General features: G+C 38.4%; 2 protein-coding genes and 1 long non-coding RNA gene across 3 annotated transcripts; 1 reads left to right on the top strand and 2 right to left on the bottom strand.

Annotated features, from left to right (window-relative positions):
• The first annotated feature begins 1,538 nt into the window (after positions 1–1,538).
• Positions 1,539–3,808, top strand: LOC131309596 (uncharacterized). The gene is made up of 2 exons (XM_058336206.1): positions 1,539–1,619; positions 2,741–3,808. Exons 1-2 carry the CDS (start codon positions 1,539–1,541, stop codon positions 3,806–3,808), a joined length of 1,149 nt encoding a protein of 382 aa, XP_058192189.1.
• Positions 3,809–5,693: 1,885 nt separating this feature from the next.
• On the bottom strand, positions 5,694–7,777 carry LOC131309595 (uncharacterized). Its single transcript, XM_058336205.1, has 2 exons — positions 6,531–7,777; positions 5,694–6,112 (listed from the first exon to the last, which is right to left on the bottom strand). Exons 1-2 carry the CDS (start codon positions 6,655–6,657, stop codon positions 5,694–5,696), a joined length of 546 nt encoding a protein of 181 aa, XP_058192188.1. The 5' UTR covers positions 6,658–7,777.
• Positions 7,778–12,066: 4,289 nt separating this feature from the next.
• Positions 12,067–15,950, bottom strand: LOC131311784 (uncharacterized). The gene is made up of 3 exons (XR_009195589.1): positions 15,614–15,950; positions 14,834–14,900; positions 12,067–12,272 (listed from the first exon to the last, which is right to left on the bottom strand). It is a non-coding gene; the product is annotated as an uncharacterized LOC131311784 (long non-coding RNA).
• Positions 15,951–16,590: the final 640 nt, after the last annotated feature.

The raw sequence follows: 16,590 nt of genomic DNA, 5'->3' as shown, positions 1-16,590 counted from the left end.
GGGTTATTTTTTTTTATTGATTCAATTGTTTTGTTAAACACTAAACTAAACCGAGACTAGATTTCACATACACATTAGATACATGCATGCATACACCCACCATATCCTATTTTCCTTCTGTGTTTGTCTCCTTCCTGACAATAAGCCTAGTCTAGTACCTAAACCCTTAATTTAAGGAAATAGCTATGATGGCAAATATTTCTATAAAATTCATCTCCACATTTCTTTAAATTTTCGGCAGAGAGAGAGAATGAAGGAGAGTAGAGTTTATCTCTTGCATTTGTTGTCTTGTCAACCATTTTGGATAATGTACAGGGAAGAGATTGGGTTTGATTTTATCTCTTACAACCCTACACTATCCTATACTTGAGTAGCCTAATTAATAAGCCTTTACTCCCATGCTATCCTATATTATAAACCTAGACCTACACATAACTAGGGACAACATCCCTCAAAATGAGAAGAGGCATGCATGTGCCGAGAGAGAGAAAATTTGGACTTGGGTTGTTCTCTTGCATCTACACAACCCTATAATATGTAGCCTTACAAGCCTAAAAGTGTGGAGAACAAGAAAAATAAAAAGAGAGAGAGAGAGAGAGGGAGGAGATAAGATTTCATTTATGGCAGGCACATGCCATGTTTTCCCTTTTCTTTGGGCCCAAGGCAGGAGAGAGAGAGAGAGAGAGAGAGAGTAATTCGGAGGGAGAGAGAGAGAGAGAGAGGAGATGAGTTGCCTATAAATAGCCATACATTCTTTGCCATTTCTCACCACCTCACCCATTGCCACTTTTAGAAAGAAAGAGAGAGCCGAAAGAGTGAGAGGGAAAAGGGAAAGAAATTTACTATATACACGCACCACCTTTCCACCACCACTCAAAACCACCGTTCGATCTTTCAATTCCAAAATTTTGAAAGTTGTTCGGGTTTGTAGTAAAAAGAAAACTATTTTTTTTCTTTTTATCAAATTCCAACACGAGGCGACGTCACTTTCTTCATTTTTCGACCAGGCGAATCCGCAACCCGCTACCGCCAAGAAGAACGGTAGAAACCTCCTATCTACTCACCTAAATATAGTAGTGTTACGTGATCATTTGATTTTTTTTTAAGAAAGTATTGTTATACGAAGTAGAGTTTTATATTACAGTAGATTAATTGGAATGTTGGCTCGAAAAGATTAACAATGTGGATTTCTAATAACTGAAAGCGTGACTGGAACAGATGTTAAAAGGAAATAGAAAAGCATGTGTTATTATTATTAAAATCAAAACTCTAGACTTAACTGTTACTACATGGTGAAATCCATAATGTTTAAAGTGGAAATGTTCGATTGAATTGATAGGTGATGTTGCTGGAATATTTTTTTTAGAGATGCATGAGATTAGATGTTTGATGTTTTATCGCATGATGTTAGCAAGCTTTGAAAGAATAATGTGATCGCGAGAAAATGATGCATGTTTACGAGACACGAGAAACGAGACAAAAAGAGATGAGAAAACGGAATGTGAAAAGATTGATAATTGTGTGAGTATGAGAGCCCGATGGGATCAATAAAGCTGGTCGGCGGAATCATGACTCGGGTGTGCGTGTGTGAGCATGAGAGCCCGATGAAATCTGAAATGGTTAGCGGAATCATGGCTCGGGTGTGCGTGTGTGAGCATGAGAGCCCGATGGAATCTGAAATGGTTAGTGGAATCATGGCTCGGGTGTGTGTGTGTCTGTGTGTATGTGTGTGTGAGCATGAGAGCCCGATGGAATCTGAAATGGTTAGCGGAATCATGGCTCGGGTGTGTGTGACCTAGGAGCCCGATGGAATCTGAAAGGATGGTTAGCGGAACTAGTGTCGTGTGAAAATGGTGAAAGAGCCAATGAAATGAATAAGACTGAGAACCCGATGGAATCTGAAAAAGACGGTTAGCGGAATCAGTGCTTTTGGGTGGAACAAATTAGCCTGGGAGCCCGATGGAATCTGAAAGACGGTTAGCGGAACCAGTGCTCGAGAAAATAAAATGGAAAGTGAAATCGATACTAATAAAATGGTGACACGAATTACGATACACTGCGTTGACTCTGAAAAGACCTTGACACTCTTGTTGAATTGTTGTTTATATGTTGAACTGTTAAATTTCTGAGTTTTACTTTGCAAAGTTATTTATATTATTTTTGCTAAAGTATGGGACATAGAGGTAGGAGTTAGCTATTGAGCTTAATTGCTCACGGTGCTACTTTTTGTGGCTCTGGCATCTTATGCCAGAGTTTAGAGATATACAGGTTTAGTACTATCCGTCAGAAGAGTACGGTGCTGATCGGAGACTTGCTGAGAAGGAAGAAGGATACGAAAAATAGATTACCTTGGAGCCCACCTCTATCTGTTAAATAGATGAATTTTGAATTTGTGGATTTATGGAGTTTGTAATGACCTTATATTCATTTCTATTTAATAAATGTTAGAATTTTTTTTAATCTAACGTTCCCAAAAAATCGAGGCGTTACAGGCCTCCTATTTTGTTTGTTTTTGTTAATGGAATATGAAATACTATTTTTTTTAATCCTAAAAATGAAATACTATTTGATAATTCAATAAGTCTGCAGAAACGAACCCATGCCCCAACCCATGATAGCACGGATTTTAGCAATATTCCAAGTGAGACCTTCTGCCCCAAGCCCAGATCGGCGGGTGTGGCCCTATACTCCCTCGGGCCAATACTCTTCTAAATCGGGCTATTAGACTCTTTATGATCAGCAAAAAGCCTCCCCCTCCAGACTGGATTCGCAACACCTTCATAATGGGGTTAATATCTGGACAATTGTGTGGCGCCTTGCTCTTTCCGAACGTCTCAAAATTTTCCTTTGGAAGTGTGTGAGAGGTATTTTACCTGTCAAGCTCAATCTCTGCTCTCGGCTCCACCATCTCTCTCCCACCTGCCCCTTATGCCTCTGCGAGGATGAAAGCCTGGAGCATCTTTTTTTTTCATGTCCGGTCACTCAACCACTTTGGACTACTTCTACGTTTCGAATTCCTACCCAGCCATCATGCTTTAAAACATGGTTATTGGATGGGATTATCTGTTTGACTGCTTCCCCACATGAGCAAGACCGATTTTTCAACTACATTGGCATGCTCTGGGCTATTTGGAAATCTCGGAATGCAACTGTCTTTTCTGGCGAGTCCTTCACACCTGGAATAGCTCAGGCTCTCGCTACTGATAATGCTCTCTGGTTCAAACGCTCGTCCCTATGGAATACTAGTGCACTACGTCGTCCGGCCCAACCTTCGCCAAGGCTGCCACCCCCTCCATCCTTTGTTATTCAGCCCTACCCGCCATTCATCCTTTTGGATCAACGGGTGGCTCATATCACCGTTGATGGTGCGTGGAAAGAGGGATCCTCAAAAAGTGGGTTGGGTTTTCAGGCATATGATCCAAATGGCAATATTATTCAGCAATGTTCCGTGTCTTGCTGCAGCTCAACCCCCCTCCAAACGGAACTTATGGCCTTACTTCTGGCTGTTACATGGGCTTTACATCACCACTTTAACGTTATTTTCCTCTACTCTGATTGCTTAAATGCCATTTTGCAGCTAGCGGGCCGATCTGAGCCCCATTATGCGGATGTATTTTTGTTGCACAACCTTCGGCAGGAACTCTCGAAGCTCGATTTTTGCAGGTTATCCAAGGTTGATCGCAAGGACGCACACCCAGCCCACTGCCTAGCCAAACGGGCGTTGCAGTCCTCCTCTACATTTCCAGCAGCACGGGGAATTCCGTTTTGGACAGGAGCTACCACGGGCCATTTCTTTTTGTTTATTTAGCCCCTTTACTTATTTTGTTGTCCATGTTGTTCCCCTTTATGTTTTATTGTATCTGTAACTCTATAACTCCATCATTTTATCAATGCATTTTTATCAAGTATCAAAAAAAAAAACCCATGATAGCTGACATGAGTCCCACGTCAGCTTTAAGGTAAAAAAAAAAAGAGACAAAGTACTGGAAATTTTGAATCGACTGCCAAACACACCCGATGATCGTCTTCTCGCGCGAAACTACACGCTCCAGAATAGAGAGAGAGAGAAAGGAAGAGGAGGCCGACCACCAGCCTCACCTCCGCCACCGGCGACCACCAGCCTCATCTCCACCTCCGGCGACTACCACCACCAATGGGTCCGCTTCTGGAGACCAACCCGTCGCGAAAATCGACGCACCACCGACGAACACGGACTTCAAATCCACCGCCAAGGTCTCTCTCTCAAACCCTTGCTTCCATTCTCATTCACTGCAATTCCTTCACCAAAAACCCATCATTTTCTAAAGTGTTCTTTCTTTCAAAGGGAAAGTGATTTGGGAATCGATTTCCAGTGTTCTATTGGTGCTAATTCGACTAGATTTCCTGATCGGGGAAGTTAAGGGTGAGATTAAAGTACAAATTCTAACAAGTGGGCTGTGAAATCAAAAGTATTTAGGTTGCTTGATTAAGTGTGGTTTTAACGGATCCTTTAACAGAAAAATGGGGGATGGTTTGCTTGGAGTCCATGCCTATGAGGTTCGCCCGAGTAAGGAAGCAGCCGACGGTTCCAATACGGACTTAGGTTCAGACCAGTGTCAATCCCATCCGGTCAAGTTTAGTAGTGTCAAACTAATGTTTCAAAGGATACACTTTTACTGCTTGCAAATATTTTAATGTAAGATTTTTTTTTGTAGAATTAATTTGTTTTTGCTCTACTTGTTTAATTTTTTATGCTTCTGTTTCATATTAAACTATTGGTGATGTTGTTGGGCAGAGTTACCCAAGCTACATGAGGCAGTTAATGTAACCAAATATGATGTCTCATAATATGCAGCCAAATATGGCACAAGGCGGAAGCGTCCTCCCATTTTCCTCAAGTTTATGCCCAACCGGAACAGACTTTAACCAATTTATTTAACCAATTTATAAACAATTTCCCAAGTTCACATAGCAGCATGCCAAGTTTTACCAGTACTCAAGTTTGGGGAGGAGAACAATCAAGTTTATGGGGAGATCAAGATCAAGGTTGGGGAGGAGCACAACCAAGCTTTATGGAAATTTTTGGGACAACGAAGTACGAATTTCACACCCTCATAAGGTGTTTCTATCATTTTGTTTAATGAAAAAGGTGCCACGTTCAATGTTGGTAATAGTTGTGTATGCAATTCAATTTTGAGTTTCTGGAAATTAAATTTTCTATCATTTTCAGGTTTGAGTTTCAACGTTGGAAATTGACGAGTTTTTGGAGTGCTTGAAATTGAGTTTTTGGAATGTCCTTGTGTCGTGTCTGTTTTCGTGTCGGGCATGGCTCCATGTCCTAATTTTTGAAAAATAATGTGAAAAATTGGTGAGATGTGGGTTTGGTACGAGGACAACAAAGTTTTATGAAAATGATAATTGCCAGAGATAATGGAAGAGTAGAACCAAATTTCATGGAAAGTCAAGAGCACAGACTTTAGTTTTGTTAAGTTAATACCTCTTTAGTTCTTGTTAAGACCAATTGCTGTTTGCAGCATCAAGGAGCAACCTTGTGGACACAAGGTAGTTTCTGGTAAAGTTTGGGCAGCACCTCCCCAATTTTTAGTCCTAACCCGATGTCTCGCATCTCATTCAGTACAACAAGAACAGCAGCATATTACGCACAAGCCCAAGCCGAACATTTCTCATCCCAATTACCATTCACAAAGCCGAAGTCATAAATCATCAAGCAAATTCAAGTTTAAAGTTTTGAAACAAGAAAGAAAACCAAGTATTGTCTTCAGAAAAACCACGAAGGCAACAAAAATTAAAAGAAGCAAACTACCGCATTCACTAGAAAAATGAGTGTATACATAGTCTTCCGGATACAAAACCAGTATACGGCCATAACATTTTCCCTCTCCCTTAAGCGGGGAGCCAAAAAGAAAAAGAAAAACTACTACTACCACCCTCACTATCCTCCACCTCATTCTCCTCGTCTTCCTCATCCTCGCTACCAGTCTCCTCTCGTCATCGTAGGCATCAACACTGGAAGATGTTTGAAGCATCATTAGGATCTTCACCGGAAGATGTGTCGCAGCACGATACGGGTCTTCTTGTTGTCCCTCGCCACGTTTCCGGCCAATTCCAGCACCTGTTACAAGAATCTGAACACAGCTTACAAGTAAAAGGCAAAAAAGAGAGACCCATCTTCAGACATAGCTTGCCTTCTCTAGTGAGCCAAAAATAACAAAACGAGGCAGAACCTGCCAAGACTACTTACTGAGATTCCAAACACCCCCTAAGAATGCATAGTCCAGACAATTCAGGTAATATTTCACAAAGCAAATGTGGACTTTAAATCTTACTGGATAAAGGAATTTGCAACCAATTAAATGGCTTGTCTGTACAATAAACATATACAATGCCTATATGTACAAGGCTGGGCAAAAATTGTACATTTACGAAGAACTACTGATTGCAGCACATACTATCTCCATAGCTCTAGATTTACAAATGTACCTATATAAATATATATATATATATATGTATATATGTACAACCTTCCTTACATTGTGGTGAAATAATGATTCCAATTTCTAGAAGCCCCCAATCAAAATGTCCTTTGAGAAGGTTAAGCAAACTCTCTATGGAAGGACAACTCACTGCTGGTTGCAGTATCCACCACCTGCAATGCATATCATAAGAAGTGACTCTCAAAATTCCAAAAAAATTAGAGAAGCCGAGGAATTTTGTCCAAACATTTGCTTGTAAATACAATCTCTAAAGCCATGTTGGCCTAGAACAATACATAAGAGGGGCTGCAAAAATCATAGGTCAGTGGAAATGCATGCCTTTTGTGATTCCCAACTCGGGATGTGCACACATAAGCAGCAGTAAATCATGCAGTACACTGGAATATAATAGCAACATCTTTTTATCGGCAATATCATATTAATGTTACAAAACGCATGAAATAATATCTCATATCATCTAATCATAACAGTTCCAATAAGCTCGCCACCTAATGGGGGACAATTGGTGGACAGCCCTGCTTATTCAGTAAACTTGTTCACATGAGTCTGATAGCAATAGACAACTGACACATGCATTGCAGTCTATACGTTCGTAGAACACAAATACTAACTTCCAACTCAACTTTCTTGAGATATTTAATTAGAACTACAGAATCAAATGCATTATCCACTATGAACATCCAACATCACAAATTATACCAGATCCGTCCTGAGTATTCTGAAATTTTAGTTATTATCTGGAGCAGTTGAATAAATGTAGCACTTCAAGTAAGTACAAGGGGTGCTCTATAAGTTATCGGGAATCATCACTAGGATTCTTTCCTATCTACTACGACACTGAAGTTTGGAGAAGGAAATGCAAATGACTAGACACCACATAAGCAAAAAGAAACATAAACAAAACAACAAAAAAAGAATCAAATTTTGATGATTTTATCATGTAAGTGACGAGCAAGGAGAACAAAGCATTTTCCTTCCCATATGTTGGTTCCAGTATCCAACCTTAGCTGTTTTGTCAAAGGAAAATAATTCCCCACCATAACTGTTTCTAAATAATACTCCTTGTGAACTGAACCGGTAATAATCATAATAGAATAATACTAATACATTTGCATTTCGATCTCCAAACTTCAGTGTCGTAGTAGATAGGCTATGTAAGCATTCAACCAACACCACCACCGGCAACCTTCCATCCACCAACCGCCGCCACTACCGGCAACCTTCCCGCCACCACCACCAGTGGCGATTTTCGCCTTCACGACGCGACCACGCCTTGCCAGGGTCTCCCTCCCTCCCTCCCTCCCTCAGTTTTTTGTGTTGAATCTACTGACTATCTCTATTATTAAACAAAAGGGCGTGGGGACAAGTTGTTGGAATGACTAGGATTCATTTGATCCAAGGGCTCATATGTTCTTTTCAACTATATTACAAAAACGCCATCAAAGCCCTAAACCTAGGATCAGGACATTTTTTGGCTCATTTGTTTTTTTTCCCTACCAATCAGCTTTTGTTTTGTTGATAAAAATAAAAATAAAAACCCCAGTAGCCACCTCTCTCTCTCTCTCTCTCTCATCAAAGCCTCTCCTCTGATTGTCCGGCCACAAACAGTCATTGCCCTTGCCAGTGAGTCACTCGGAACCCGGAATCCACTATCCTCGGTAACATACTCTCACTATTTCTCTAATACGTAGTACTTTTTTGGTTTTGGTTATCCTTTTCTCTATTTTCCTTTATCTTTTCTATAAAATTTATAGCTACCGAAAAATTGAAATAATGTTTTGAGCCACTATCAAGATTAAAATGGTAATTTCAATTCCAATCAGAGTTAGTAGTGCCGTAGGCACGGGCCGGAGATGGTAGTGCCGTAGGCACGGGTAAACACTAGTATGGTAAATATGATAGTTTTGTAAGTAATTAATTAGTTCTCTGCTAGATGAATTGGGGATTTTGATGAATGCTTATTGTTTTAACAGATGTGGCCAAAGTACTTTGCTAGGGCGCTGATTCAAAATTTTCAATACTTTGTTTTTTTTTTTATACTTAAAGTTGACGTGGGGCCCAGTCTACGTCAGCTATCATGGGTTCGTTTCCTGGGCTGTAGACTTATTGTTGATAATTTTGATTCAAGGAGAAAGCAGTACATACGTTAAAACTCTGGCGATCTGATATTTCCATGATAGAGGGAAAAACCTAATTTATTTCTCGAAATTAAAGAATCATGATGAAGTGGAATGGTCCAACAGTAACTTGATGAACCATAAGCTTTGCTGTCTTTGTAGTCCGGTTAATGAAAATAAAGAATCTAATTTGACGGTCGTTTGGTAAACACAAAATGACTACCAAATGATCGCATCAATTAATACTAAAAAGCTAGCTATGATTTTTTTAAAAGTCGGGGTTTTACAACTTGACAACTCAACCGCTTGTAGAGATTTTTGACTAAGTCTCCCTTAATTGTGGGCATATATTGGCCATTTCGTATATTGTTGTTTTTAATTGGATTTTGACATAATATATAAAATTCAACATCCAGGGTGTGTATTGTCTACCCCAGCATGTGAAATATATTGATGGAGAGTGGACTGAAGAAGGCAAGATTCTTGAGGGCCTACATGCTCTAGTCATGATTGGGGCCAGCTTCTATGGAGGTGTTCCAATTTGGCTGTTAAAAAAAAAAAGGGGCACCTACTGAGGGATAGGGACTATGTTTATTTCCCAAGAGATGGGACCTTCGAGGGGTGCATGGGAATAAATTTACATGTACTTTTCCCCCTTGTTGGGGATGTATAACTTGAAGGAAAGGAAGTGGTAATCATGGCGTATCTAAAAGTAGTTTTGAGCAGTTTGAATTCAGTTTTCCAATTGCTTATTTTGTAGAGAGAGAAGGTGTTGTATATAAATACCATTTTCTCTCCGTTAGATACCTATCTTAACTTTCTAGCCTTTTCTTTTCTTCCTTGTTAAGTTTTTTTTTTTTTTTGAACAGCAAAAAAATTTAATTAATCTTGAAATTTTTACAAGACAGCATCATGCTCCTATTGGTCTATTGGTCTTGTAATTTCAAGATTAATGAAAATCTTTTGATTGTTCAAAAAAAAAAACTTAACAAGGAAGAAAAGAAAAGGCTAGAAAGTAAGATATGTATATAAGGGAGAGAAAAGGGCATTTATATACAACACCTATATAGAACACCTTCTCTCTCTACAAAATAAGCACGGGAAAACTGAATTCAAAGTGCTTAAAACCCCATGATTTTAACTTCCTTTCCTTCAAGTAGTACTTGGCCAAATCCCCAACAAGGGGGAAAAGTACATGCAAATTTATTTCCAAGCACCCCTTGAAGGTCCTATCTCTTGGAAAATAAACGTAGCCCCTATCCCCCAATGGGTGCCCGCGTGTTTTTTAACAACCGAATTGGAACCCCTCCATAGAAGCCAGCCCCAATCAAGACTAGAGCATGTAGGCCCTCAAGTATCTTGCATTCTTCAATCCACTCCCCTTCAATATATTTCACGTGCTCGGGTGGATAATACACACACTACATGTTGAATTTTGTATATTATGTCAAAATTCAATTAAAAACAACAATATATGAAATGTCCAATATATGCCCACAATTAAGGGAGACTTAGTCAAAAATATCTACAAGCGGTTGAGTTGTCAAGCTATAACACCCCGACTTTTAAAAAAACAAATAAAAAGATAAAAAATATATATAACAATAATAATAAGCGGTTTATCGCTAGTGGCCTGCTTGCCGTTAGAGTTTAGGAAGTATATTTGTTTGTGGCTAAGGTCTATAAAAAAAAAAAATAGGGTATTTTTCTGTGAATGTGTGAATTTTAATAGACTCTACAATTATCGCCCCCAACTCTATTAACGATACCGCAGCACAAGATTGAGGCACAAGTCCCTACGAGGTGGAGTACCGTAGGGTTCAAACAAAATAATCCAAAAAGAGTCGGCATCTTATTGCAGGGTGAATCGAAATTAGATATCCCTAGATTTGGTAAAGGAATATTCTAGGCACCTCAGGGGATATGCTTGGATTTTTAAGATAATGAAAGACTAATAATTAATGCAAGATCATTCTAGATGGGATAAAGATACCTTGAATCTTTGTAAGCCTTCTACGATAAATAGGGGCCTCCATTCCACAAACACCACCAGCACACACGACACATACACTACACCCACCACCAAGTAAAAAGAAGAGAGAAGGAAGGAAGAAGGGAATCAGGGGAAAATGACTGGAATTGCAATGACTGGAATTGCAAGGAGGTGAGCATCTCTTTTCTCCCCCTCACTGCCGGTTGCACACACACTCACACTTGATATATACACTATATTCTTTAATTTCCCAGATAAATTCACAGGAAAGTGGAAAAAGGCCTTCATCCTAAATGATTTCGTAGGATTAGCGCTAATTGGGAATCAATTCAAGGGTTTGCAAAATTGATCAATTATTTGGTTTTGATTTAGGGTTAAAAATGAATCAAGCTTCTCGCACAACTTGTAGCTCGGCTCAACTCATTTTGTAGTCGGATCAAACTCGCACTCGAACTCAAATTTGAGGCTCGTTTTGTGAATACTTATTCGAGCATTTTAACAGTTGGACACATGTAGTATTGCTTGGCTTGAGATGATAAGTTAAGAAGATATCGGCAAACAAGGTTATTGCCACTACGCGAATTGGTATTTCTAATTTGCTCAAATTAGGATTAATTTTGAATCTGCTTAACTAGTGAATTGAGTAAGAGTAAAATAAAGTTGTCTCATATGCCACCCCTCACGCCAAACACTCACTATATATAGAAAACTTGTAAAGGGAAATCAACACAAATTATGAAGAAGGTTATATTAGAAATAAATATCTTAACCCCAATTTTAGTATTTCTAATTGTTTATGTATTGTTCTAGGACCCAGTGCAATACGGTAAATTTTGAATGCTAACAGGTGAGTTATGAATTATCCCAATTACATACTATTAAGCTATGTCGTATTCATGTAATAAATAAGGGAAGGGAAAATATTTAGTTCATGTCTCCATTGATAAATTAATCTAGTGATTTTTATTATTAGAAATTGCTTCCACAAATGTTAAGTTTAATTTTATTGTTTTTTAAAAAAAATTTAGTCGATTGAGTCCTTTAGTGAGAGGGACTCACTAGCCAGTCACGATTTTCAAATCGGCTAGATTTAGGTTGTGACACAAGCTCAGCGTATATTATTGTTTTGTTAGAAAATCACAACCCATCTTGCATGTTAGATTTCATAAAAAGTTGAAAAGTAGAGTACACTCATGTTTCAAAAATTAGTGGCAATAAAGGAATCTCTTACCCCTTCATAGCTGTGGTAGACGATCACGACGGCAAGAGGTCCATGCTCAAGAGCCAGCAACATCTGCTCCTCATCGCCTCGAGAACGGCTATAGAAACCCTTGATCATCTCAAATTTGTATATCATCTAGTAATGAAAGCACAAAGTTAAAATAAATAAAAAAATGTAAATAAAGGAAAAAGTTAAATAATTCAAAATTTGTATTTTCAAATAACTTTTTACATGAACCTTTAATACCCGTAAATGGGTAGTCCTTCTCATAGGCTAATCCGTGCGTACAAATATAATCAAAAGACTGATTAACGAGCCTCCTCTCCCTTCTACCCAGTACGTAAATCTAGCAGCTCCTGCGTGGCTAGGGGAGCAACTTTTTACCGTCTCATATAGCACTAGGAGGCTTGTCACCACATCACTCGCCACAAGTGCAAAGCATGTCACTGCTGCACAATGAATAAACAATGAATAACCAACAGTTACAAACACTATAAATCTACAGAGCCTAGAACAATAACATGACTGTGATCCCAAATTGCTGGTAAAATGAAATCCCATTTTTGATTAAACAAATAAAACAAAGGTTAATAAGGCTAGATTCACTTCACTTAATTAAATTTCCGTTTTTATGTATTTTCTTCGTCTTTTTTGAATTTTTGACCAATAGCAAAACAAAGTTCACTTTTCCAATCGTCTCACTGATACAAACGATTAATCCTAAAAATTACGACAAGACGGATCGGAAAAGTGGACTTTTTTTTTTTTGGTCAAAAATTCAAAAAAAAATAGAGAAAATACACAAAAACATAAAATTTAATTAAGTGAAAGTGAATCTAGCCTTATTAACCTCTGTTTTGTTTGTTTAATAAAAAATGGGATTTCATCTTACAACAATTTGGGAACACAGTCATGTTGTTGTCATTGTTCTAGGCTTTGTAGATTTGTAGTGTGACTATTGGTTATTCATTGTTTATTTATTGTGCAGTGACATGCTTTGCACTTGTGGCAAGTGATGTGGTGACAAGCCACCTAGTACTATATGAGGATAAAAGTTGCTCCCCTTAGCCGCACAGGAGTGCTAGATTGTACGTACTGGGTAGAAGAGAGAGAAGGCTTGTTAATTAGATCTTTTTGATTATATTTGTATGCACGAATTAGCTTACGAGAAGGACTACCCATTTACGGGTATTAAAGGTTCATGTAAAAGTTATTTGAAGGTACAATTTTTGAATTATTTTTCTTTTTATTTAACTTTTTCCTTTATTTACAGTTTTTTTTTAAACTTTGTGCTTTCATTACTAGATGATATACAGATTTGAGATGATCAAGAGTTTCTGTAGCCTTCCTCGAGGCGATGAGGAGCAGATGTTACTCACTCTTGAGTATGGACCTCTTGCCGTCGTGATCGTCTATCATAGCTTCTTGGACAGCTACGAAGGGGTAAGAGATTCCTTTATTGCCACTAATTTTTGAAACATGAATGTACTCTACTTTTCAACTTTTTATGAAATCTAACATGCAAGGTGAGTTGTGATTTTATAACAAAACAACAATATACGCTAAGCTTGTGTCACGACCCAAATCTAGCCGATTTGAAAATTGTGACCGGCCAGTGAGTCCCCCTCAACAAAGGCCTCTATCGACTAATTTTTTTTCAAAAAACAATAAAATTAAACTTAACATTTGTGGAAGCAATTTCTAATAATAAAAATCACTAGATTAATTTATTAACGAAGACATGAACTACATATTTCCCCTTCCCTTGTTTATTACATGACCACGATATAGCTTAATAGTATGTCACTGGATAATTCATAACTTACCTGTTAGCATTCAAAATTTGTCGTATTGCACCGGGTCTTAGAACAATACTTAAACAATTGGAAATACTAAAATTGGGGTTAAGATATGTATTTCTAATAGAATCTTTTTCATAATTTGTGTTGATTTCCCTTTACAAGTTTTCTATATATAGTGAGTTTGTAACTGCATTTTTAGTGAGTGTCTACGTACAAGCATGCGCGCGCACATATATTACCCAGTTGTATGAATGTGTGTTGTATTATCTATATACAAGTTTTTATATGTAAGGAAAAGAAAAATCAATTAATATCCTAGTTCTACAACAAAAATTCAATTCTACGTCAGATGTCCTGACCTCTACCTCACCCTACCACAACCCTCACCCCACTCCGTAATTTACCTCATTGTCTCCATGCTTATCACAGTTCGCCCTTTAATATCCTCCATTCTCCTTCAATGAGAGAGAGAGAGAGAGAGAGAAGTTGCTGGAATCCTAGGGAGGAGTTGTTCCGCAGGAAATTTTAAGAAGAAAAGGAGTCTGGCTGCCGCTCGATGCCTACGTAACACACCAACATCCCTCCAATTTTAGCTTAATCTACAGGAATTAATCTAGTAGTTTATGATACCCAGAAGCTTAAACGAACGAAAAAGCAGTTTTTCGTTGAATTAGAGCACCCATAGGCCACCCCAGTTTCCTGATGACCAGTCGACTCTCTTGTTGGCCAACACTAAAATTCTTGATTTTGGTAGAGATGACACCTAAGTAGTCCTACTGACTGTTACCAAATGCAAAACGTTGAAAATAGTTTGTTTTTAGCAAACAGCCAACAAGGCTAGGCCTTGGTCAATTGTTAGGAAGCATTTGACACATGTAAACTCTTTCTAGTGAGCGTTTTTTTATTCCGATCAATCAGGCTGAAGTCAACATTGCAGAGGAGGTTGTCATATCCTTAGTTGCTTTGTTTAATTTAATTAAACTTTATATTGAGAATTTAGCAGTATACAAGGATTGTAATAGTTATGAACTTTTTCTTCTTCTTTTTTATGGTTGTAAGAACTAAACCTAAAAATTTGATTCTTTAGTACTAAAAATAAATGAGATCATTTTGGAAAAAAGACATTCTTTAACGTCTTTGAAAAATCAGGGTGTTACAAGAAAAAACTGAAATAAGTTTTAAAAGAACGCAACCTAAATACTCACTTCCTGCCTGCTGTCTAACTGGAGCTATAACTCCCATGACCTCCCCCCAGTTGATGAGAGAGACAACCTAATTAAAATCAAGAAACTTGATTAGTAAATGGATAAAATCTTCAAACATAAATTATAGAATGCAAAAAGAATTATGAATTTCTCCAATTTTGTGATCCCAGCAAATTGTTCTCTCTCTCTCTCTCAGACTATTATACTATCGAAAATGCTAAGAGTACGGACCAAGTACCGATGGAATACGCAGGCCCACTCCAGATCCCGCACAGATGATCCGAACCGTTCAATAATTTTTTTTATAAAGAAAACCAAGCAGGCTCACCTGTTTATTATGAGCGAGTGTTTTGTGTGTACAGGTATACTTCATACATTGTGCATGTTTACATAGGGGGTATACGAACCGAATCGAGCCGAGTATTGGCATGTTCAAGCTCGGCTCGATCAGAATCGGCATGGCTCAAGCTCAGCTTGAGCTCGAATCGAGCCAAAAAATCAGGACTCGAGCTCAGCTCGCCAAAACATGTACAAAACTCGAGCTCGGCTCGTTAGAACTCGGTCTCAAATAAACGAGCCTGTTCGGCTCGAGCTCGAGCTCAAAATCATTCCAGACAAGCTCATCATTCTTCCAAAGGCGATTCCATCATTTTTTATTTTTTTTCACAAAATCACTAGCTGCCACTACCAGCCTAATTCCACATTGTTAATTTCTTCAACCAAAAATTATCGACTTTTCTGGCAGATTGTCCCCAAATAAAGTAATAAGATCTTAATTACCTTTGAGACCAGGCGATCGAGAAGAGTTCAAGCGTCTTCTCCATGCCAGAATCCACTCCCCTGGCTCTGAATCTTCTTGACCTAGTCGTTTCATTGCTTGAGAATGGGCAGCACCATAAGGATCGCGGACGATCGATGTCGGAATGAAGGTAGAACCCGGCACTGCAACTGACTGGCGGCGGCGATGGCTATGGTTTGGTGGAGTGCGAGAGAGAGGAGAGGGAGGGAGATGGAGTGGAGTACGCTGGTTTAGTGAGAGAGAGAGATGAAGTGGAGTGCGGCTAGGCCGCCAGGGTTTCCCGCCATATTTTTACGGTGACGCTTGAAGCAGACCCATATTTTAGGATGTCACACTTGTGTCAATTTATATCTACCTTTGTTTCATTCATCTCCCTCTCCCAAAATATTTGTGTCCACCGAATGAGGTTAGTGAATATCATTTGAAAATTGTCAAACTGATAATAAATTTCTTGAAAAGATACATTAAATTTACCAGTTCGTTTTTATTAAAAAATTACTTTTTAGATTTCTCTCGTCACAAACAAAAAATTGACGATAAACTAACAAATGCGTAAAAAAATTGAACAAGGACAAAAAATAAGCCATTTGGCATGTTTAGGCCAAACAACCCCTAACCTCATTTGATAACAGTGATAGATGGATGGGATTCGTAAGAAGATGGGATTAAAATTAGGATTATGATTGGTAATGAGAAGGGATTGATAATGAATATGTTTGTTTGGGATAAGATTCAATGATGGAATTATTAATATTATGCTTATTTGAGATGTGATTAGATGATGGAATTGAATTGATAGAAAAGATTGGTAATAAGAAGGGATTGATAATGATAAGAGGATGGGTTGGGATTACCAATACCATCTCCAATAGGGTATTCCTAATACCCCTAATGGCCGACTTGGACATTCCAATGGACTAATAGTCCAGACCTTTTTTTGTTATCAAACAAAATATTA

Source organism: Rhododendron vialii, chromosome 12a (assembly GCF_030253575.1).
Source record: "Rhododendron vialii isolate Sample 1 chromosome 12a, ASM3025357v1".
Taxonomy (NCBI): Eukaryota; Viridiplantae; Streptophyta; class Magnoliopsida; order Ericales; family Ericaceae; genus Rhododendron; species Rhododendron vialii.
The sequence above is the reverse complement of the archived record's forward strand: the minus strand, read 5'-3'. Positions and strand labels throughout refer to the sequence as shown.